General features: G+C 31.4%; 1 protein-coding gene and 1 pseudogene across 4 annotated transcripts; both read right to left on the bottom strand.

Annotated features, from left to right (window-relative positions):
- Positions 1 to 1247: 1247 nt before the first annotated feature.
- Positions 1248 to 5293, bottom strand: LOC100818982 (uncharacterized). Of its 3 annotated transcripts, none has more exons than XM_041016243.1 (11): positions 4725 to 5293; positions 4165 to 4260; positions 3953 to 4069; positions 3301 to 3556; positions 3069 to 3223; positions 2613 to 2965; positions 2405 to 2504; positions 2222 to 2281; positions 2017 to 2100; positions 1829 to 1945; positions 1248 to 1651 (listed from the first exon to the last, which is right to left on the bottom strand). In XM_041016243.1, the coding sequence occupies exons 1-11, from the start codon at positions 4791 to 4793 to the stop codon at positions 1352 to 1354; spliced, it is 1707 nt and encodes a 568-aa protein (XP_040872177.1). In that variant the 5' UTR covers positions 4794 to 5293; the 3' UTR covers positions 1248 to 1351. The 3 variants fall into 3 exon arrangements, with proteins under 3 accessions (XP_040872177.1, XP_040872178.1, XP_006581234.1); XM_041016244.1 differs by having other exon boundaries at positions 4165 to 4256; positions 4725 to 5290; XM_006581171.4 differs by having other exon boundaries at positions 1829 to 1930; positions 4725 to 5283.
- Positions 5294 to 12729: 7436 nt separating this feature from the next.
- On the bottom strand, positions 12730 to 22111 carry LOC100776764 (uroporphyrinogen-III synthase, chloroplastic-like; annotated as a pseudogene). Its single transcript, XR_414563.4, has 9 exons — positions 21820 to 22111; positions 20283 to 20370; positions 19261 to 19327; positions 18250 to 18368; positions 15933 to 16025; positions 15397 to 15452; positions 14972 to 15057; positions 14461 to 14592; positions 12730 to 13015 (listed from the first exon to the last, which is right to left on the bottom strand). The product of XR_414563.4 is annotated as a uroporphyrinogen-III synthase, chloroplastic-like (transcript).
- Between the last annotated feature and the right edge of the window lie 3714 nt (positions 22112 to 25825).

Below are 25825 nucleotides of genomic sequence, written 5' to 3' on the forward strand. Positions count from 1 at the left end.
ATTAAGTTAGGGACTAATATGCAACAAGGGTACAAAGTCAGGGATTAAATTGTCTATTTACTCGTTTTGTTATCATCAAATGACGTGGCATCAGACACGTCCACGTGTCATGCCACGTCATCCTTTAGTGCCATGTGGATAGTCCACGTGGCACTAAAATTGACCTCATTAACGGCGTTACTTTACAATTTAACGGAAGGACTATTTTGCAACACTTATGCAAAGATAGAGACTATTTTGAATTTAATATTAAGTTAGAGACTAATATGCAAAATAGGTACAATCTCAGGGACTAAATTGCCTATTCACTCGGTTTAAATCTGCTTTTAAGAAAGTATGTTTAGATTAGTTTATGAATATTCAATTTAAATTTTTATGAAGTTTTATCTAGAACATTCTAGTTGCACTCAAACCATTTGAACACGACCTTATATCTGCTGCTAACTTTTTAAAAACATTCCTAAGAAACTAACATTCGCATAAGTGTTTTTTAATTATATTTTCCAATAAAGTATTCTTATGAGATTGAGAGGGGGGGTTCAAGATTCTCATAAAGAGTTTTAGTTATACGAAATCTTTTTAACACACAACAGATGCATTTGTAACATACTAAAAAATTATGACTCCCACATAACATGATTTCAAAGAAACATAGCTTCCTAAGATGAGAAAAGAATTTACATGCCAAAATACTTCGGGTACTTATACATGACACCCACTAAATCTAACATGGACCAAAATAAAGTGAAATAAACAGATATTTTGTAATTATCAGTAAAAATTAAAAGGTAAAGTATTCTGACAAATCAAACATGGTTTATTGTGCCAAATTAATTATAAGATGGACCCCAAGTCCTGCTTTGAATGTCGGATATCATATACGGAAGTCCAGCAGTACTCGTAGTGTCAATAATATTCTGTACACGGTAAGAATGCACTAACAGCACAAGTGCTAATTAATATACAACAAATATTAATTGACTCTCATTACTTCCTTGCTCCCAAATGAGAACGTAGTTAGAGACTGCTTATTGTATATGGAAATTATTTGGAACATATGCTTTTCAGTCCAAGTGAAGATTGATATTTAAATCTGGATCCTATTAATTAACCTTTCAAGTGACAGTGCAATCTTTGAGCATCAAAAACATGGAAGGATTATATTTATGACCCAATTCTATACTCCAACTTCCCATGTTCACTTCAGTTAATAAGGCATTTTAAAAAATCTATTAAAAGTGAGAAAAGAACAAATGGCATTTGCATGCTTACTATATGTATGATCTAAAGCTGTTTACAAATCGTATCCTATCCACATAATCAATAAAACATTACAGAAATAGAAGAAAAACTATGTGCAAAGCAAGTATCTAAAATTGAACTCATATGGCATAATCTGTACATATTGTGAGAGGGGCTCGGTTTTTCTTTTCTCAAGGAACTTAATGGCTTCTTTCCCCACATCACTTGGTAGTTGGAGGCATATCCAATCCAGCAATGATTCCAAGTCTTTTGCAAAGTCCAGTAAATACCAATCCAGCAACTTCGGGATAAGGAACTTTGATATCGAAATTCCAACTGCAGCCTGCAAATATTCTTTTTTTGCCATTTCAAGTTCGTTCTCAACCTGAGATGCTCTGTAAATTCTCACCTGCAATTGGCAAAGTTCATGAATCAGCAACAAGACAATCCAAATTGAAATTATTGAGTGCAATAAAAAGAAAAAGACGTTTACAATCAAGCAAATTAACATAAGTGGATTTTTCATTGGACAGTGCCTTGGTTGTAGGAGATGAAAAGAATCAATGTAAAGTAGGTATCAACTTACAGCAGGAGAGGACCAAGTTCCACAGGATAGAGCAAATGTCACTAGAGGTTCTGACAATTCCAGTCCATAAGTTTCATGATTTTTCCCTCCCTTCGATAATGTCTGTTTAGAATTTAGCTGTAAGAATCTTATTATTTTCTATATATTCCCACCCAAGAAAAACTAGACTTGAAATGGAAAGAACTTACAAATTTCCAGTGATAAGGAAGTCTTAAAATGCAATGTTCTATAGTTGTTGCACTTAGCAAGTGTCCACCCACATTTATCGTTGCCTGAGTAACAAGAAAATAGCATAAATTTTTTAGCATACGAATGCTATTGCACTCAACTCAGGGGACAAACAAATGCATTGTTAACTAATCAAAAGAAGTAAAGCTCTCTAGTAGATCATACCTTGTGCATCAGCGCAACAACCATTTCAGGACTCTCTGGTATACCCTTTTCTAGGTACGCCTGAAGCAGAGCAGAACTTAGCTATTACTACTTTAAAATTGTGCTTGGCTCAAAGAATGGTTCTGTTAACAAGGCCATTTCAGATGACATTACATGTTAATCTAACGGACATAATTGACTTACATTCATCATACATGAATTGTAGATGTTGATCCAGAAGGCAAGCTTCTCCTGGTGGTTGAGGTTCTCGATGTTGACACAAGCTAGTTTTCTCAGAAGAAGCCTGCAAATTTTGGAATATTAGAATATTGTAAAATCTAAGTGACACGGTTGATAAGTGTCAAGGAAAAGGAATGTAATAGTAATCTAGTTTGAAAAGAATATAACATACTTCAACCGATGCAGTAAAAACAAAGACTTTGCAGTTCGTTTTGGATCGAATGATTTAGCTTCAATTGAACGTAATTGCTTGAATGGACCACTATCCCTCTTTCCAAATTCCAAACAGATACTATAAGGATCCCAAAACTCACTTCCTTCTACACAGTTTTTAGATTTTGGAGTCCTAAAGGGTGGTACATCAGCTGTAGAATCCAAATTTTTTGCAGCACTCATTCTCAAGATAATGTTTGATAAACACTTAAGAATATTTTCAGAGATTATATTTGGACATTCATCCCCTTGTGGATTTTCACGTAGATTTCTTACTTCCGCAATTGGCTGGTCCTTCAGCCTTAGTTCTTGCTGCACAATTGGAAAAGCTCACATTTATTGACTTAAAAAACATTCTCCATTTTTTTACTACTACTCCTATCACAACTGAAAACTATTTTAACACATAATACACCTGCTTTTTTGGAGGATCCCGACGTTTCTGCAGTGATTTATTGTCAATGGGAAGTTTCTTAATCGGCGATTTTGTAGTTTGACCTTTACATATGGATTGCTTGCTGCTCTTGGAAGAACTAGTACATGATTGGTTCTCTTTTCCATGTCTATCCTCTGGCAAGAAAAACAAGAGGATGTACTTAGTGAAATGTATGCTCAACAATGAACCAGCATAAAGGACAGTCACTCACTTGGAAGTGTTGTTGTAGGCCTAGTTTCAGATGTTGCAGTATCATCCATTGACTGGGATAGGGACTTCAATTTACCCAGTTTGGGACTACTAGTTGGGTTTGCATTGTTCACACCTGCAGATTGCTCAAGTTTCATCTTAGAGGATGACATGTAGACAGCTTCCTGGTACAAGTCCTGCCTGAAATGCACAACCTGCTCTTCAAGCCTAACAATTTCTTCTTCCAGCACTGCCACCTCAGCCAGAAGTCCTAGTGTCTAGATTTTTCAGATTGAATACAACAGTCAAATAGTCATGTTTCTGGAACATGATAACCTCCTCTATAAAACAAATTTCAATTGAGTTCATTTTCATTATCCTTTTAAACTCTTTCTAGTTTCTAACTTGTGATTATAACTTTTAAATGATTTATTTCATTAGAGTGGTAGTAGTTAAATAAAAGGGAAAATAGTATATCTACTTTACTCAGTCATCAACTCACAAATAAGCATGTATGGTAAGTTTAGGATATTTTACAATAACTGCCTTAAAAGTCATAACTGGCATGATTTCCTATTGGTTAATAATAAAATTACACTAACAGGGCATAGAAATTAATTAAACTCTTGATAAAAGAAGCTACTTAAACAACACAAGGGAGAGAGATTACTAACATAAGGAGGGAGATAGGGAGGAAGACGAGGCAAAGCTCCCAAAGGTCTGTTGAAAGCTCTCTCTAATGCTCTGTGGATGTTCTCCTCACGGCTAAGCTTCTTCTTCAACCTGTCAACCTGAAAAGTAAGTAGGAGAATCCATCTCAGTTGCCAATTAGAAAGCAAGAAAATGAAACGCAGATAAGAAATTGGAGAAGAAACTGTGCCACTACATCTTGTTGCAAAGCCAATTTTCTGTCTTTGCTCGATGCTTTTCCACCCTTAGCAGCATTATTTTCTCCCCCTCGCGAGCTTCCCCGCATCTCTGCCTTTTCATTCAAGACTTTAGAGGTTAGAATCAAACTATGCAATTAATAACAAAGTTTGAAAGTACGCGAATGTCTGTCTTATGCCAGATTCACAAGTAAAAATGGAGAAAAAATATTGAAAGCTTGAGATTTACAGAACCCAACCCAATCATGAATTATGAAAATAAAGGGTATCTTTTCTTTTCCTCAATACATTCCCTTTTTATGATAAGGTACTTTCTTAATAATAAAAAAAATCCGGACTTTTCAGAATTTCTGGGATCATTGATCATTAAAACTGAAGCCATAGCTTTGGATGAGATTGAGAATTGTTACGCTATCATAATCATAATTAATAATAACTATTATTATAATCATAATTTAATAGCAATAATAATAATTGAAACTTGGTGTACTGTAGCAACCGTTTTTCAAAAATACATTGGACAAAAATGTACCGGGTTTTGAGTTGTGACTTTAATTACCTTTTCATGTGACAACAGCGTTGGAGCTTTTTTCCTATGCAGCAGCCTCGGCCTGACGCTGGTGTTCATGTTTTGCACTTATTTCTAAATCTGCTGCAACTGCATGCATATATCCACCAATGGAAATTATATTGTTATTTTCTGTAATAGTAATATGCTGCATCCATCAAGTTGCAAGAAGACAAGTTGAGTGTGAAACTGTGATCAAAGTACTGAAACTGAAGTACCCATAAGCAGAAAAAAGCATGAAGAAAATAAATGGTATGCTCAAGAGAAGAAAAAGAAGAAGACAATGAGAGTGGGGGTGAGTCCAATTCCACCAGTACTATAGTCTTTAACTGCTTCAGATCATGAAAACGGTATTTAAAGGACGGTTCTTTTAACAAAGCCACATGTTCAAGAATTACATACTTAAACTTCAAGAAAACAAAATTTTACTTTTTTAGACCAATTGTATTATATTATAAGCATTTTCTTATAAGGAAAGAGAGATGGATTTTTTTTCCTTTGAATAATTTATACGTAAATCTTATTAATAATTTAAATGCGTTTTCTTTAAGTGATTCCTGGCATGTTTTTTTTTGGCAATGAAAGAAGGCATTCAAGCTGGACAAAGAGCATAGAGTAAGGGTGCGGTATCAAGCAGTGACTTTTGTAAGAAAACAAGGATAACTTTTAAATTTTAAAAATTGTGATATTTATAAAAGTAAATAAAAATTAAGTAATTAAACTAATACTAATCTATTATTTTATATTTTTTTAAAAAAATAAGTTTATTTTTCATCAATTAATTTAAAATTACAATTAATATAACTTTTAAAATAATTATTAAAAAAAGTTTAGTCATTTGAAATAATAATAATAATAATAATCTTAATCAGAATTTTGTCTTTAACCCATTAAGTTGAGAGCACCTATAGTTTGATCCAGAAAAAAATATAAAAAATCTTTAACATATTTTTTCTAAAAGAAAATTATACTATAATTTTATCAAAAATATCTTTTTTTCATGATTTTTAAAGTATATTATAAAATTAAAAATTTATTATACATTTTAATTTATGATTGAATGAGAGAAAGTTCCTAAAAAACTATCAAATTAAAAAAAATCATTGAAATAAAAACAATTATTCTCCCTTCTCTTCTAAAAACCCATTCTGAAAATGGAAGCAGACACAGTGTGGAAGGCTCCAATCAAAGGGGGTGAGGCGCATGTCATGATGAACAATAATGCGCTTTCAATTTAAGTTACTATTAATTTTAACCCCCAATAAAACGCTCCTCCCCTTGCCTTTTTCTTACTTTCTTATCCTCCTACTATTCATTTTGTTTTTTTTTCTGTTTGTAAGATTCTAACAAAAGTAAAATTTTATGAGGGTTGGTAGCTTTTGCCAGTGGATTATGTAGTGGATGCCTAAATTAAATAAGATCAAGGGAGGGGTTTATCAGGCAAAAGCTGCACATTCCTCATGCGTTGCCAACTAAACCATTTTATTTTCCCCTTTTCGGATATGTTAAGATAATTAATGAATTCAACGGTATCCTAATTCTAAATACTTACAGTAACTGGTGGTATAAATTATGTGGCAGGAGAAACACCGTGAAATCTGTTTTTTTTTTTTTATAAAATAAAATAAAATAACCCACGTCATTTGCAATATATGGCAATTGGCAACCTTGTGGTTTGTCGTTCTTTTTAGTACACCTATGGATAGATCTTCTTTCCATTTATCACTTATACAAAATAAAAAAAAGGAATGTTAAATCAAATAATAAAGAGAGGAAGAGTCAGTATTATTAACAAGTCGTTGTCACATATACTGATTAAATAAATGCTGTATTTGACATGTTAACAAGTACTAAACAAAAAACTTAGCTGAAGTATTTGAAACGTAACTGTTTTTTTGCATTGAATTTAAAACATGCCGTATTCAGAAAATAACGAGTGGCAAGAGAAATGGAATCGCAAATGAAAGGGCAAATAGATGATGATGATGGGTAGGTGAGAAGATATTGAAAGAAGCCAAAGCTTGTGTTCCAAACAATGGATTCACGCCTTCATGTCTCCATCCAAAACCACGTGACGGTGACTCCACATCACAGGCTGACGTTAGACGTATCTTTCTTTTTAATTTAATGAAAAGAAGATTATTTACTAATTATATAATGTTATTTAACATGTCATCCCTAATCTTCGTAGAAGGACTTGAAAGCACCCTTGTCTTTTGATAATGCGATTTTAGCTTTTCCGTTGTCATACGTCTTTTCAACAGATTAGATCGGATTAGTAAGCCAACTTTATTCGCAATAATGTTGTCGAACCGTTAAGTAATTGAATTTATTAGTCATACTAATTCTCAGCTTAATTGTGTTAATTATAAACACTAGTAAAGATTTTTCAACAATCCAATTCAATTGACAAGAATCCAACCAATCTAATTGTATTATTATGTAGTTTAATTGTTTAAAAGAATCAAATCTGATCTTATATATATATATATATATATATATATATATATATATAAGATTGATTTGCACACAAAAAACCTAAAGATTGATGCACATTCCAATACAAATATATTAAAGATTAAATATTGAATGTCGTGTTACATCTATTATTATTAAATTCTAAGTAAACTATTCAATAAGCGAATCCCTATGGTAAACAGATTGAATAATGTATAATTAATGATTACAAAAAATATGTAATTAAATATAATTTATTCTTTATTTTAAATAAAATTTTATAAATATGATATACTTGATAAAGTAATTAATTTAACGATCAAATTTCTATAATTTACTATTTATAGAAAAGTTATTATAAATATAAGTATGTTAAATTTATTATTAATATCAATGGATAATGAGAGAGAGAATTTCATCAGGGAAAAGTAAATTCTTAATGTGAAAAGCTATTTATCTAGGTTCCTTGTTCTGATCATCAAACACAAAAGTGAACTAGAAGCCAATTTTACCAAAGGATTTAAGGCGTGTATAAGGCATACGGAAACAATATATGACATTAAAGTATTACTCTTATTGTAATCATCTGTTGTTGCTTTCAGCTCACGCGACAATGGAGGTTGTTACTACTATTGAAAAGAGCTTGGTAACTAATAATGATACCACAGACTCGGCTACAGAAAACAATGTAGTATCTCGTAACACACATTTGCAATAAGAAGCAAAGTCATGCCTCTGTATCTTGTCATCTCGTATATATAGAAGATACATTTTTCTAGTAAAGTAATCAAATAATTCATAGGAGCTCTATCTTTCAACTCTTTTAAGAAGACATGAAACAGATTGTTCTTCTTATTCTTTACTCTTTTCACCACTACAATAGACCGTTTTGGTCTGTAATATACTAGCATATGTTGTACTCACCAAAAAGAAAATGTACTAGCATATTAACATGCCCCCCCTCCTTTTTTCAACAATAATATTTTGCATTTCAGAGGACTCCATACATTTCAGTATCAATTCGAAGCAAAAGGCAGCTTATTATTGAGTAAAAATTTTCAAGCTGCCAATTATGAAGCCCCCCTCTTTGGTACAAAACAGAGTCAAACATGGTGTTTCACTACAATCCTTATAACATTAGCTAACTGCCATCAACTAAAATGCATCAATCTGCTAAACTATGTTACTGGCCCCTCTATTACCCTACCCTGCACAGTTACATTTACTACAGGAACAGTTTTGCGGAAATGCATTCTCTTCGTTCACACATTCGCGCATTCCTGAATTTGAACCTTTGAATGAATATAAATATTTTAAATTAAGTTTATTGAGATAAATTATGAGTGGTACAATCTATATTTAATGGTTGCGATTTGGCCGAACTCAAGATCAATTCAAATTTAGATGCATTGAAGCCACTGTACAGTTATGCATAATTGCCTAAATAACTTTTTTTTTTCTTGATCAAAAGATTTTTGCGTGAATTGGTTTTAGCTGGGGCCCAAACAAAATGTTAGTTACCGAGTTTTGATAAACATTTATAAAATTATTTTTGAAATAAAGTAATTTATGTTTGAATATTTTTATTTTAAAATTAAGTTAAGGTTAAATTATTTATTTACTCTCTATAGTTTTATGATTCTTATATTTTTAGTTCTTATAGTTTGAAAAAGTAATTTTTTTAAGTTGATATAGTTTACATTTTAATTCTTTTAGTCCCTTAGTTTAAAATTGATTTTTTTAGTCCTTATAATTTGTATTTTAATTTTTTTTTAGTCCCTATAGTTTGAAAATAGTATTTTTAGTTCTTATACTTTATATTTTAATTTTCTTTTAGTCCTTAACATCAAAATATGAGTAATATTATCAATTACAATTAACTACAAAAATATTAGTAAGTAATTTATAACTAATTTATCGCAAGATAATTTGTAATAAAAAATAGTTGATAATTTATAATTAATTTGTAGCTAATTATTTTTATATATTTTTTTATAGTAAAGATTAAAAGGTAATTAAAATATAAATGATAGAGAGTAAAAAAAATCACTTTCAAATTATATGGATTAAAAAAAAATACAAACTATAAGGATTAAAAAGAATATTATAAGAACGAAAAGAAAATTAAAATATAAATTATAGGAACTAAAAAATCACTTTCAAACTATAGAGACTAAATGTAAGAATCGTGAAACTATTGAGTAAATGAGTAATTTAACCTTATATTAATAACAAAACTTACCGTAATGAGATGGTGCATCATAGATGTCGTCCAACTCAATCAATTTTTCATAATAAGAGTAAACAAGTTAACATTCACCTAGAACTCAGTTAACTAGTATTTCAATACGATTTTGAATGATCTACTTCGAATCCAACACACACTAAGAAGTGTTGCAGGAAATTAAGGTTATGCCCAGTAAGAGTGAGGGGACATAATCATGTATTGTAAATACAAGTCCGATTCTACAGAAGCCAATAATTCACTAGCACTGCTATTTATATGACAGAATCATGGAAGACCCGGAAAGTTTCCACTTTATGCTGGAAAGCATAACCAGAGTCGACACACAGGAGCAATGTCCTTCTGTTATTTCCTTACATGAAATGGTACATGTTCAGACCCACTAACATCACCTTCACTGCTTTATTTTTTCATCTTTCCAGAGCCTCAGACAACAACATAGCTGACAAGTGTCTAATTACATAACATTAATTCAGAATGCATCAACAATTACAATCTCTTTATTTATTTATTTTAAGATCATTCATGTAATGTTAAAATGAAGCAACTTCTGGTGACTTCTTAATATTGGGCCTTGAGAGTGGCAGAAAATTGGAAAGAAATTTACCAAATTAAAAGTTTTATAATTTCTGGTATAGTGATTGGTGAACATGTTGATGGTACTCTCTATCTCATTAGGATTCCTGTAGTACTAAGAGAGAATTTATAAAGGTGAAATATGATTGAGTTATTTAAGTAGATCCATTTTCTTCTTAATCAAGAATTGCTTATTCGAGCGATTATATCTTAACTGCAATCTCAATTCTAAAAAGAAATAACAGATGGCCTCCTGATACTCTACTGTAACCCAACGTGTCTCTCTCAAAATATATATATTAATAGTAAAAGATGTGCTGCTCCTCCTAATGGTTTGTCATCCACAAATAAAGGGAATCATTTTACTTTTCGCGTTTAAAGCTTATCAGTGTGGCGACTTGTTTGATGATGAAATGGAGTTGGATTGTCGTAATTCAAATGCAATGTCCGGATCACTCTTATCCACGGTTGTCATGTCACCTCCTCCCAGCTTTTTTATAATTATTATTAATTATTGTAGTCTTAAGTTGTACGCCTTTTCCGTTTTATAACGAAATCATAATATGTCTGTGTGTGTAGCTCTTTGTTTAGCCAAATAGCACATTCACACATCCATTGAGCTATCAACCTCACTTGATCACATGGTGGGGATTTAGCAATACAAATGTATTTGATGGATGGTCCAAGACACCAAGAAATCCATAAAATTTGCTTTTGCCTTGCTTCCCAATTAGACAAACTCGTAAAAGACCAAAAGGCGGGAGAGGGGTCCAAGTGGTCGTACCAGTTGTACATGTCAAATTGCATGGGTTTCTGGAGTCTCACTTTAGATTTTTATTGCAGGTTGATAAGGAAAATAGAAATGCTGGAAATTTTCTGTAACCACTGATAAAAGGTGAAAAAGCAGCTATTTCCTACAAACCACATCTTTTTCTATTCTTACTTTTTTTTTTAACTTTGTGACTGCAATAAGCTTTGTCTTGTCCCCTGACAAAATAAATTAAATCAAAAATCTCCATCACTATTATTGTGGTAACTTTTTGGTGATTAGGCAAGCAAATAGCAGACTAGCAAGCAAAGAGAATAGATTCTTGTTTTGGTTTCAAAGTATTGGTAATGGGTAGTGAATGGACACTCATCTGGCTTTCTCAACACAGAAAATTGGTCATCAAACTTGTCTTCAATGGTCTTGTAAATACAAGACATGACATGGTTTCAATGTAGTTGAATGGAGACCACTGCTGAAGCTAACGCAAGAGATAGAGACAGGTTACCTTACATTTGATACAGAAGCAAAAAGAAATGTAGGATAGGGATCGAGAAAAAGTAAAACCCTAAATAGTGGACCTTCCATGAGTTCTGATAAAAAAAAACAACACAACAAACCCTATAGCCCGGAAGTTGCATCCACCATAGATCTATAATAATGGTGTTGAATAAGTATTGAGAAATAGTCCAAAATGGTAGAGGTAAATAATGTTAATGAGAGACATGACCACAGATTAAACGGGAACTGAACTTGGTAGCTTCTGCTGATGGCCACTAATGCGCCTTGCTTGTCAGCATGTATGTATGGCTTTACCTAGAATTTTGCTGGCTCTGCTTTCGGGAAATGACAAAATAGAAAGAAAAACAAAAATTTGATATAGTAAAATAAACATACTTTTGATACCATTGCGACTTGTGAGTAGAATATAATATGTCCCTCTCCAATCTAGTGTTTGTCGGGAATTTAAAATTGCCAAAATCCTTCATTAAGCACAATTTTACTTATTACTTATGTACAATGCCAACGATTTTAATGTAACTGTGGCCTGATAAACAACCACAATTACCACGAAAGTAAATTTTACTATCAGTCTTGCAATACAAATTTGAAATCTAACTAGAAATACTTGAGGCCAAAGCCATGCTATCAGATACTAAAAAGATAATTATCACACTTAAAAAACTAAACTATGAAAATATCTCATGGGAGGTCAATAGCAAAGAGCATAGGGACCAATATCAACTCCCTTCGGGTTTCAACTTTCAAGCCTTTCCGCTCCATCATTAAACTCTTTTTTGGGCATCAAACTCAAACTCGTGCATGCCAAAATTATATTGAATCTCAAAGAGGTTCGATCTGATGACACCCCAACCGATTTCATAAACGAGACTGAGAAAATCATATTTGATTTTTTACTTTTACTAGCGTGGATGATGTGCAAGTATCACGGGTACCAATTATTTTCATTAGATCAGACTCTTGAAATCCATTAATTTAACCAATTAAAACAAATCAAGATTTCATTGGAACAAAAGATTATTTCAGAACAAAAATACACACCACGCCAAAATAGAGGGCTAACTAAAAAATGGTTAAAGCCTAAAAAATTTGCAGGACCCGGAAAAAATGAGAAAGTTACCAAGTCCCCCTCCCCCACAAAAAAAAATATTCAGATTATCCTTAATTTGCAGGATCCTGGATAGCTTTCCTTGATTCTATAAACTTTATCAAAACATGAAAATTTGAAATTTCTATTTACATGGAAACTATTTAGAACAGTAGTTACCACTATCTCACTATAGCCTCTCCAGTATTTCCTAAAAGTATCCAGTTTTCAAGTGAAAGAGTGCACTAGATAAAGTACATTTTTAGTCATCACTCATTAATTAAAAAGTTAATGATTAGAGTTTGTGATTAAAAAACAAGTGCCCGTATAACAAAATTGGGAATTAATTACAATCTCAACTATTGATATTTTAATCAATGACTATAAGTGCACTTTATTTCCTAATATACACTACACTCTCCTTACTTTATTGAAGCTAAATTTATCCTTAAAAATACTACAGAACAGAGAAAGTATATACATCCACGGTGCCAAATCATTATATTAATCTTGCAGCATGAGAAAAAGTTGAAAACATCTCCAGGTTGCTACAGAGGGCTGAGAGCCTGAGACCTACCTCAATAATTCATCATAGGAACCCTAATGCTTCAAGAATGCTCTCGACCCAGCTGTCAGGTGGAAGATTGTAAAAAAAACCGAATATTATTAACAGGATTTCAGACCAGTCTAACTGAGTGATAACTAAATTATCATCAGTCATTTCAAATCTATGAAATTACAAAAATGTCATTGTAGTCCTAAAAATTATCAAGTAACAGTCAGTTTAATCTAGGTTACTAAACAATTGTCATTTCAGTTCCTGAAATTACAAAAAAAAATAAAAATAAAGATTAAATGATATTTTTATAATTATGAGACTAAACAATTTCTCCTAATTTTAGGATTTAATTTAGTATATTCCTCCCGTCTGTCATAGCAATAGGGTCTTCCTTATACATTAGACCAACTTAGCATGATAGGATCCCATAGAGGCATAGACCGGAAGGTGAAAAGAGGGTAAATTACCCAAAGGAACTTATGAAAATTCACTTACTATAGAGGAAAAATAAAAATAATCATGGTTTCACACAGAATCACTACACAATTTTTTTAATAACGAATAGCGAAATTTTGCCTGTTTGTCGTCTATATTTTGGTGAGTGATTTTGTAATTTCCCCAAAAAAGATTTCCCAAAGGTTCAATATTGACTCTAAAATATTCAAACAACATAATAGCATACAAGGAAACATGACACGTAATAAACATGAAGTACGGTCAAATATAAGCAACAAAGTAATAGAAAGAAAATTATTATTTTGGGGGGATTGGGGGAGAGGGTATTAAAAAGTAAAAAGTATTTTAAAAAGGAGAAAGTGAACAAAATAGTTCCTAGGCTTAGTATAGCCACCATGAACTTTTTGGATGATAAGAGGTCATTAATACTTGCAAATAGACCCTTCTGTTTAACAATGTGGAAGTCGTTCATCATGCAATTAGCACATTTTCATTAACACGCATATAGTCAATCAAAAAAATTCATTTTTTCCATTTAATTTAATTTTATATTATAGAAGAATAAGTATACAACAATTAAAAAAATTAATTTAAATGAATAGGAAAAAAAAGTTTCTTCAATTTTTTTTTAAAAATATGTTGACAAATGAGAGACTATCAAAATGTCATGTGATGAATAGGGTACAGTATACATGTAATTAATGAACGGAAAGATTTTGCAGGTTTTGGAAAGTTTGAGAATCACTCGTGATTCGTGAAGATTCTCAAGTTTTAGTTACTTCAAAAGGCATAAAGTTTATTGCGGCTTCTTCTGTTTTTTAAAAAATGAATGAAATATATAAATTTAGAATAAAGATAAATTATTAAAACTAGAGTCATTCTTAAGTGGTCTGAGCCTACTATATTCCAAAATTAGAAGAGATTGTTAAAACCTTCATGTGACCAGACAATGAACACTACTAAGCAGTAAGCATGTAAACATAGCACCGAATACTATTCAGAGAAATATCACAGCAAAGATCCCAAAAAAGAATTTCTAAAAAGTGGATTTGTGATTACCCTTCGATGCCTGGTTGTGTTGGGAAGTACACATTTGTGAAACCTAAACTTCTTGCCATTGTAGCAGTTGTCTCACCAATGCACGCAACAGAATTGTTCCACTCTGAATCTGAAAGAAGATTCTTCCAGGCCCTGTTGCAGCAGATTATCTGAACTAGGTAAATTATCTCAAGGGATAAAAACTGAGTAAATACTAAATAAAGTACAAGATCCTAAGAAAATGCCCTACCTATTTCTACAGCACAAATAAGAAGTAAAGAAAGTTTTCCATAATTCATACAATATCAGGAGTCATTATGACGCTTGATTAACAAAGGGACAAAAACAGCATCCCAGGATAATTAGTATGAAACAGTCATAGGATGCATCAAGAAAGTTTAACACATGAATCCCCCTTACATAGAATTGACATATTGAATCCAAATATGATCAACTCTCTGAAGGTTTGAAATGGATATGAAATTATAGAAAATTTAACAGGGGAAAAACAAAGAAGCAAAAAGAAACTCACCGAATAGAAGATGGTGAAGCTACTGTAACAACAGGGGCAGCAAGTGCTATCTTTAGAACCGTATGGTCAACATGTTGAACTGGCACCTGACAAATAAGTTTGAATTAGGGGCAGCAGTTAATCTGTCAGAGAGGTAGAGACCACAAATAGCCCACTCTAGTCTAGGAATTGCTCCACATGCAAGAAAAGGTTGGTTATGATCAAAGCTAAGTAAAACCATTTGTAATGTAAAATTTTCAGAAATAACAATAAAATATAAGCCATTGTACTGATAGCTTATAGACCCTCCATATTCTGAGGTTATAAAACATCCACATAAAATAAAAGAGATAAATAGGTTTAAATAGTTTAAGCCAATAAATCATATGAAACACCAAAAGAATATGCAGTAATTGTAAGGAAGAAGTACGGCTAAAACATTGTACCGTTGTATATGTATTCATCCTAGTAACCTCAAATCCACGATTTGAAAGTCCTTCCTCTGTTTATATAAATAGCACAGAAAATTAGCATATCATTGCCTTCACATTTATTAATTCAAGTAGACTTAAATATGTTGAAGGTCCCTGATAAATGACTGAAAAATATTGTTCTAGGTTCCTAATAAATTTTTTCATTGTTTTGACTTCCCGATATATTGAAACTTTTATTTTGAATCTCTGTTTTTGACTTTTAGTTTGAAAACAAGGATTCAAAACAAAAGTTTTAATATATCAAGACTTTTATTTTGACAACAAGGATTCAAAACAAAAGTCCTTCCTCTGTTTTGACTTTTATTTTGACAACAAGGATTCAAAAACAAAAGTTTTAATATATCAAGACTCAAAACAACGAAAAAAATTATTAAGGACCAAAAATAAAATTTGATCATTTATCAAGTACCTTAAACATATTTAAGCCATTCAAGTATTGAACTTCAACATAGTGACTTTTTAAGAAAGCAACAAGATATCTCATGTACCAATCTCATTACTAGCCTTTGCAGAAGCAGGATAGAGAACCGTGCATTTACTTCCAATCTTAGGAAGCTCAGTAGCCAAAACCTTTCCTGTTGCTGAAAATTATCAAATCATAATAAGTTTCATTTTCAGAAGTTGAAGTTTTAAATTACAGTTTAGCAAAAGCAAGCTTCAATCCAATCTCTTAACTATTATACAAAACCAACTGATGAAATGCTAAACATGGTTACCTCAGTTCATTTTCTCCAAAGTAAAATGCAAGCAGTTACACCACTGATTCAAAAAAGTGATGGAACAATCAACAAAAAACAAAGTCCCGTTCTCCCCTAGTAGAGGCATAGATTCGAACAACTAAAGGTTAAATTACTCACTTAGTCCATATAGTTGACACTACATTAAGCATTACCCCCCCCCCCCCCCCCTGCCCCAGAAGTTTTAGTCCCTATATCTGCATTTTTGTTGAAGATTGATCCTTGTCATTATATCTTTGTTAATGGTGTTGTTAGAGATCCCACATCAACTAGTGATACGGCCAAAATTAATCATTTGATCCTTATAGGGATACTACTTTTAAGAATTAGTTCCCGTATGAAATAAAGTGCAAGTCCGTATACAGAATGCTCTCTGCCGTTACATTATTCCTTAACTCCATCAATATGAGACTCTCGTCATCAAAATTAATCATTAGGTCCTTATAGGGATACTACTTTAAGAATTAGTTCCCATATTAAAGCACAAGTCTGTATACAGAATGCTCTCTTCCATTACATTTTTCCTTAACTCAGTCAATATGAGACTCATCATCAAAACTACAATCATGCACTAGCCTCCCAACAATGGTTGGAAATAGTCACCCATGCATATCAGAAGGTGACTGATGACAAGTGTCTAGAAAGCAAGACATGGATGGAGGAAACCTTCTAAGTTCTAATAATGGTAAGAAATACTCATTGTCTTCTAAATTCTTCAAATCAATATTCGATATGTCTACAATTTTTGACTGATCAAAACTACAATCATGCACTTGCCTCCCAACAATGGTCGGAAATAGTCACCCATGTATATCGGAAGGTGACTGATGACAAGAGTCTAGAAAACAAGACACGGATGGAGGAAACCTTCTAACCATGGTTGGAAATACTCATTGTCTTCTAAATTCTTCAAATCAGTATTCAATACATGTACAATTTTTTGGTCAATGACTGATCAAAACTACAATCATGCACTTGCCTCCCAACAATGATTGGAAATAGTCGCCCATGTATATCAGTAGGTGGCTGATGATAAGTGTCTAGAAAACAAAACATGGATGGAGGAAACCTTCTAACTATGGTTGGAAATACTCATTGTCTTCGAAATTCTTCAAATCAGTATTCAATGCGTCTACAATTTTTTTGTCAATGACTGATAAAGTTTCAACACTGTAGCTGTTAGTGCATCAGTTTTTGAAGGTTCAAAATAGTGACTCAAGCCTAAATGCTTACTTCTTCAGCATTTGCTAATACTACTTTATATATCTGCTTTGAAAGTTGAATGCAGTGGATAATACTAAAGATACATTGGTTTGCTTGGATTAGAAGGAACTTCTTGAGGTGCTGACATGGTCTTCAGGTGTGTGTAGGCTATTGCATGACCCAAGGATAGAGTTGTAATTGAATGAACTGGGGTGTTTGTTGATAGGGAAGGTGTAGGGAAGTATATCTTGGAACTAGGATCTACAAAGATGCTCATCATAATTCTTGGAAAAGGAGACATTTGGTGTTAATGTTGATGCTCCCAATCTATATTGAACCATTATTAGCAATGCTTCTTGACAGAGTTAAGGAAGAATGAAACGATAGAAACCATTCAGTATTAATCAAAGTAATATAGAAACTAAAACTTGTGGATTTTTCTTTCATACCGGCACTAATTCCTAAAGTAATATCACCTATATGGACCAAATGACCAATTTTCATTCCCATCATTGCCACATGTCAGTCACATCAGCCACAGATTGACGATGTTAACAAAGATGTAACAGTAGAGCTGTAGAGGTCAATCTTTAACAAAAAAGCAGGAGTAGAGACTAAAACTTTTTTTTAGTCCAAGGATTTAATACTCAAAGTAGCATCAACTATACAAACTTAATGAATATTTCAACCAACTATTAATGTTATGGCATATTCTCCTTGAATAGCCCAAAATATTTATGAGATTCAGGGCATTACTTCATATTTCTTTAGTCAATCATCCATCAAGGTAAAGAAGTGAAACTAGGGATAGTTCAATGCAGTAGCCATTTAAATTCAGCCTACACCTAATTACACAGATGGATACCTTTTGATGGCACAAAGGCAATATCAAGGGATCGGTTGGAAGACTGCAAAGCTTCCTTGAAAATGCTTGCAGTGCCAGCCCCAACAACACCTATTTTGACATGAGGCATCCCAGAAGCTCTAGGGACAACAATCAAGAAAGATAATCATTTGATATAAAAATAAAATGCTCACTAAAATCATATAAAATTGAAGAAACAAAAAATGTATTCTAAAGAACAGAACACAAATGCTTAGTTATTTATGTCATTCTTTGTATCATTGCATCTAACCACCAACTATAAAATGTAGAAACAAAATAGACCAAAACAATAAACAACTAAAAAACTTCGTACCCCATTGCCCAGAGGCTCTTCGCTATGCGAAGGTATGGGGGAGGGATGTTGTACGCAGCCTTACCCTTGCATATGCAAAGAGGCTGTTTCCGGATTCGAACCCATGACCAACAAGTCACCAAGGCACAACTTTACCGCTGCACCAGGGCTCGCCCTCAAAACAATAAACAACTATCTATGAATAATTTACATATGCATCTTTGACAAGTGACAACTCATGCACAATCTAGATAGTACCAAAAAGATATTTAAAGTACTCTTCCCATACAACAACCATAATTAAAGGGGAGTAATACAAATTATTAAAATGGTATAAAAATTTAATTAGAGAAAAAAGGGCAAAGGTATCAAGTCACTGAAGAAAATAAATGATCAAAACTTAGCAGAAACATCAACAACGCTTTAAAAAATTTAGTAAACCCTCACCAAGTAGACTGTGACTTTGTCACTAGTCAGCAACTAATAGGTGCATATTTGGCTTGCACTCCACAATAGCCCAAAATTTATTTTGGAGGGCAAAAAGATGTTCTGATAAATTTTCAAAATCATTTGGCTGTACTAAAGGTTACTTCTGTCTAAATGTTTTACTTCAATTCAAAATAAATTAATTTATCTAAAATACATTCTATTCAAGAGCAATTTTGCACAAATTACCCAAACAAGTCCTAATTCCTTACCTCCATGCCTCTAGAAAGACTGAGCCTGCCTCAGGAGACGTTATCACAACCCAATCAAATGCATTGTCTGCATGTATCATGGATGATGAAAAGAAATGAATCAATGAAAAATTATGAGGCACTCACATTCATGACATGGACAACATGGCAGATTTTGTCATGTGTATCAGAAAAGATGCCAAAGATATAACATGCAAAATTGCAAACGATATTTAAGTTGATGAAATCATCCTATATTCATAAATATCAAAGAACCACAGCTCTAAATTAGGCCAAATTCAGCCCATTCTATTTATATACAAAATTTCATATAAGTTGGGCCTGATAAAACCAATCTGACATTGAATAATGAGAATGTGATCTGCAACTCTAGAGGGCTAGCTATTCATAAATATAGGAGCTAGAAAATAATAGGAAGAAAAAAAAATTTACGAAAAAGAAGTTCAATCAAACATTTCTGATATAAACTTAGTCTGAGACAATGAAGGCATATTGTTGGCATTTGAAGCTATAAACCCTCATTTTCAAGGAGATTATTGGTAATGGGAAGTAGCTCATCAATCACCAATGTTGTATCATCAATTTTACATTAGACATGTCACCACTGGAAGGCATGCATACAACAAGGACACAGGATATGATAAATTATAGGACAAAGACAAGGCTATGTTGCAATATATAAAATTAACATAATAACACAAATCTAATTATTGTGCGATTAACATATGTATCGATATAAGAGCTAAGAAAAAAAAAAGGAAAAAATTATAAAAATGCAGCTAAAAGTATTCAAAGTATCCAACATGGGCACAACACAAATATGACTATTATCTTGAGGTGTTTGTGCTTCCTTGCTCACTACTGAATCGTTCTTCCTTTTAAGCATGCATTAATTTATTCTAAAAATTGGCCCAACAAATGAACAAATTCGTATATAATTTATCAGTACTGGATAAAAATAGCATAATTCAAAACCACAAAACATTCAAATGGTCATGGTATGGGTTTTTCCTAAAACTTACCACCTAATACAGAAGGAAGCCTATCTAAATCAGGTCCTTGCATGTGCTCAATGAGTGGAAGCTCCAAACAATTGATTTCATGTTTAGCCTGCACTCAACATTGGAATTACCTAAATAGCTTCAGTGTATATGATTAGTCAAACCTGATGTCCACTGCAAAACTTACATGGGCCAGCTTATAATTGTAGTTATAATTTGAGGATCCTTTTCATTTTTTTTGCATGGACTGGGTGCCAATCCTAGATGATAATCTAAGAACATGTTTGGTTATAATTATTTTTTGGAAACTTTTTTGAAGCTCTCCCATCAAGATTTTGATTATAAGATTTTTTAAACACAAAACAAACTAATCCTGACTGCGGAATATAAACCTCGTCTTGTGTTTATTGGGGGAAAATTAGTTCAATTTCAGTGTGAAGTTCCCAGTGCTAGAAGATAGAAAAATAAAGAAAATAAATACAGTATGTGTAACATCAATTTGGATTATGCAACGATTTAATGATAACAAAATGCAGCAACCCTGATGGAACTTTATATAATGGAATTAGAATAGAAACATATAATATGAATGGATCACAGATTCAGATAGACATTCAAGGACAAAGGTAAGCATTGGAAGCACAAAGTAATGAAAAAAGAAAGACGAACATTTTATTACCACTAATTTTTTTAACGGATGGTGGAAGCAACAAACTTACTGAAATAGTGATAAGAAAATAAGAGCACGTTGAAGCTGTTAATGTCATCACTTATTCAGGAAAGAAAGACCGTGAAGAGAAACAGTAAGTGTTCATCGGCAAACTGCAGCTCCTAGACCGTTTAAGAAGGCTTCTATAGGGTGAAGGAAATGCAAAAGCATAAACTCATCTACATTTTGTGGTGCAGTTTTTGTATTAATTAATGGATCAAGAATTTGTAGCTTATCAGTCATAAACTTCAAAAAACAGGAGTGTTAAGTAAATTGTCTTTAACCTAGCCATAAACTCATCTACACTTGAACAACCTATAGTGATCTACACAAATAACACAACATTTGCTACGTAAAAGCTATCAGATCATTGGAAATTATAGACAGAGAAAATATAGCGATCTAAATAATTGTGCGGACTTTTGCCTTTAATCTAGTTAATACTCTCTTGTTTTAAGAGAACGTGGTTAAAAGATACAATAAAATAATAACAAGCCACAGAAAATACTGGACAATGAAAAAAAAGAAAAAAGGAAGGCAAAACCAAAGAAAGTATAACATATCGCCATTCACTTCAACCTTTAATCAAACACCTACACGACGAAATGACGTTCAGTTCCCAGAAACACGTAATGTACATACTCGGAATAGGTGAAAGAGAAAACGAGGAAAAACAAGTTCATATTGCAGGAAAAAGTAGCAAAAGAACGAGAACGAGACTCGGAAAAAAAAAAACGGCACAACTAGCTGGTTGGAGTTCGAGTGACTAAGGTTAAGCACATTGCAATGCAGTTGTAGGAAAACAAATCGTAGGTGCGAAATGTGAAGTGAGTGAACAGAAGCGCGTACCAGAGCAGCGATAAGCTTGGCGTTCTTGCCGCGCTCTCTGGTGACAACGACTTTGGGCGCGAAATTCGAAGCAGAAGATGAAGTGGAAGTGGAAGTGGAAACGACGTCGGTGGCGGAAGATGCGGCGGCTCGAGGAGGAGAGAGAAAGATTCGGCGGCGTGGTGGTAGAGGAGAAGGTGCACAGGAGAGAGGGGAGAGAGAAAAATGGGCCATTATTGTAACGTGTTGAACAAAGGAACTGGGTCTGGGTCCAGCTGTTATCACATCATTAACGGGAATGCCTGTGACCCCTTGCACTTTGCTTTATTTTATTCGTGAATTACACCAAATATCTGCCGACATAAACCCTGATTAAATTAGGATTAATTTTTTCCACGTGGCAGGTGGTGGTTGGGTGTGGACAGTGACTTGTTTCGTTTAGTAATGATGATGATTGACGGTGGGGATTTGCGTCCAAACCTGCTGCTGCTTGCGACGTTACGTGGATGCTCATTGCTCTGCTCTGTGCCCTACCTCCCAGCAACACTACCAAAGTACCACGCTTCTTTCGGTTCAATCAAGATTCAAATAGATTACTCATTCATCTTCTGTTTATAGAATTACTTCTTCTTTTTTTTTTTTCAAAACTAGTACAGTTTGAATTTACATAAACTAATACGGTACTTACTACTTCTCTGTTTCTATATGTAAGATTAAATTAGACTTAGTTATTTAATTTATTAAGATTAAAAAAACAAATTAACTTAAATTATAATTTTCATCCCATAATTTTTTAAATACATGATTTTATTTTATTTTTCATTATGACATTTGATTTTTCTAATTTTATAAATTGATGATTTTTGTCTTAGTAATAAATTATTAATTAATAATTGTGATTAATAGATTTATTAATTAATCATAAATTAAATAAAAATTATTACTGATTAAAAATTTAATAAAATATTATTAATTCTAACATGGTCTTATTGTTAGTAGAATCGTGTGTGATATTGAATATGTTTATGGAGAAAATGATGAGCAAAGAGTTACAGAGGATTAGAGTTAATAATATTTCATTAAAGTTTTAATAAGTAATGATTTTTTATTAATTTATAATTAACTTAATAATTCTATTAATCATAATTATTTGTTAATAATCTTTTAATTTGATCAAAATTGTCAATTTATAAAATTAGGAAACTAAATATTATAATTAAAAATAAAGGAGACTAAAATCATGGATTTTGAGAAATAGGAATAACAAAATTGTAAATTTAGCTAATAAAAATTATCTTAAAAAATTATAATTTTTTAAAAATTATCATTGTCATTAATATTTTTTTTATTTTCTAATTATTTGTTAATATGTTATCTTTCTTTTTGGTTTTACCAAAATCATACGTTTTGTCTCTTCTTTTAATAAGGAGTGTTTATAGTCTAAATTAATTAATGCATGAAATACTATAGATTAAATCTTATAAAATAAATTATTAAGAAAATAGAAAGACCAAAATTATAAATTCAATCGATAATAATTAATTTGTCTTAGATTCATATTTTTTTTCTAAAACTATCATTATCATTAATATTCTTCTTTTCTCTAATTATTTGTTAATATCTTATCTTTATTTCTAGTTTGACCGAAAAATATACATTTTCCTCTAGGAGTATCTCTAATCTAAATTAATTAGTGTATGAAATATTATAGACTAAATCTTATAAAAAAATAATCATTATTGTAAACTTAGATCTTATAAATGCACGAGTCTTATAATTTATTTTACAAAGTTACAGCAATTAGAAATCCAAATAATTGTTGCAAATATTAATGAATTTATCATTTATAGTTTTCAGTATTTGCATAATAATATAAAAATCTCATTTCATGATTTATAACCCTTGTTTCTAAACTTGATCACACTTTGTGCCAAGTTTAGTCCCTATTAATAAAAAAATTTCCAATAAAAAAGAATACTATAAAAAAATTAAATTATCATTACATATATCATTTATTCATATTATAATATATTAAAAATTGGAATTTATTAGATTAACCGTAGAGCAATATTTTTTTCCTTTTTAATCTCTTTTTACTTGCTAGAATAACAAAGAGAGAAGGATACTTTAAAAAAAAACTAAAATATAAGCTAATCAAAATTGCTTATAAATTATTGAAATAACTTATCAAACACACTTTTTGTGTAACATCAATATAAGCGTATAACAAAATATTTTATTATATTAACTCATGAATTAGTCTAAACAGCTTATAAAATCAAAAAGTGATTCACCAAACACATAAATGTGACATCAATTTAAGCGTCTAACAGATTTTGTATAATATAATAAATAATAATGCTTCCGACGTATTATTTTGTAGTTGCTTCAATGACTTGCAAAGAGCAACTTTATTCTCAATTTTAAATTTTAACAAAAGTTGATCTAGGAAAGATTCCAGCTTCGGTGCATTTATTAATAAATTTAAAACAAAAATAAAAATGAAAATTTTAAATATATTAATAATTATATTTTTTATTTAAAATATATCTAGTATATTATTTCTTGAAAAGTAACCATATATATACCATTCAATCATTCATCAACATGGATGGCACTTTTATTTTTTTATAATGCAATACATTGTATTGGTCACATAATATTATTACATTATAAATAGTATATGAAAGTTAAACTCATCTTATGTGACTACAAATTAAACAAATCACAGGCACTTCTACAGTATAGGCTGGCTCTCATGTTATAAAAAAAAAAGTTGCTTAATGCGGAAAGGACTTATACTGTTTTTGCTTAAGATAGCAACTTGCTTTTTGTTGTATTAGTTGTTCAAATTATAACAATTAGTGACAGTGATTTGGTTTGCTATATGGGAAAATGTCGCGCAATACTAAAAATATAACAATGGTGCATGTTTGTGCGAATGGAAAATTTTCATTTAGGCAAAATAAAAGTGAGCTACTGTAATTTATAGATTGCTTTTAAAATGGACTATTGCCAAAGTGCTTCATGATGGAATAGTTCAAAATGATTGGTGGTAAATTTCAACCTACAAGTTGTTGTGATCATTTACACTTTAGTATTATATATCTGTCCTCCTTTAAAATCTAATTTTGTTCTCCCTCTTTTTAAAGTTGATATACAACCTTTTTTTTTACTTTATAAAAAGTCAAGTTACTACACTTGTGTTTTATATATTTTATAACGTCTAGTAAAAGTACACATAAAACACAGTAATTATATATCAATCATATAATTCTGTTAAAAAAAATATTCAATCATATAATTTCTCTTTTTTTATCTCGTTCTCTTGTCTTCTTTTTTTATTACATCGTTTGCTATATTTATCACTTTCTCTATTTTTTTTTCTTGTCTTTCTCTTTCTACCACTTAAATCCATCACAAATAAGATAGGCATCTCTATTTTTTCATATATATATATATATATATTACACCGATTAAAAATACATAAGACGTACATAAGAAGCAAGTCATCTAACACTTAAATACATAAAAACAAAATATATTACTGTCGATTGCATGTTTTTTCTTTCATTTCAGTTTCAAGTCTTCTGTTTCTTTCAAATTATTGTCATTTTTCATCTTCAAAGACAATAGGAGCAACTCTCTTTAGATATTTATGTTGAGTCTTATAATTAATTTTTCTTTCAAATTTTACATTGTGTTCAGTCTTAGCTTGTTTGTGTTTATTTCTATTTATATCTATATATATATATATATATATACATATGTATTTATATATATTTATATATATATATATATATATATATATATATATATATATATATATATATATATATATATATATATATATATATATATATATATATATATATATTACGCAATGCTTTTTCTCGATCATTTTTTAAGATTCAATTTTATTTCTAATTGATTTTGTGGATTATTTTATTTAAAACAACAGTCATTATATTAATAGGAAAAAAATACTTAATATTGAAAAATTAGTTGAGGAGTATATACGATAGTC

Source organism: Glycine max, chromosome 6 (genome assembly GCF_000004515.6).
Source record: "Glycine max cultivar Williams 82 chromosome 6, Glycine_max_v4.0, whole genome shotgun sequence".
Classification (NCBI taxonomy): domain Eukaryota; kingdom Viridiplantae; phylum Streptophyta; class Magnoliopsida; order Fabales; family Fabaceae; genus Glycine; species Glycine max.

Coding starts and splice junctions, on each gene's coding strand:
- LOC100818982 (XM_041016243.1), bottom strand. CDS start 4,793: ATGAACACCAGCGTCAGGCCGAGGCTGCTGCATAGGAAAAAAGCTCCA. Junction 4,261..4,724: donor CGCTGTTGTCACATGAAAAG/GTAATTAAAGTC, acceptor TTGAATGAAAAG/GCAGAGATGCGGGGAAGCTC. Junction 2,282..2,404: donor ACAATTCATGTATGATGAAT/GTAAGTCAATTA, acceptor GCTCTGCTTCAG/GCGTACCTAGAAAAGGGTAT.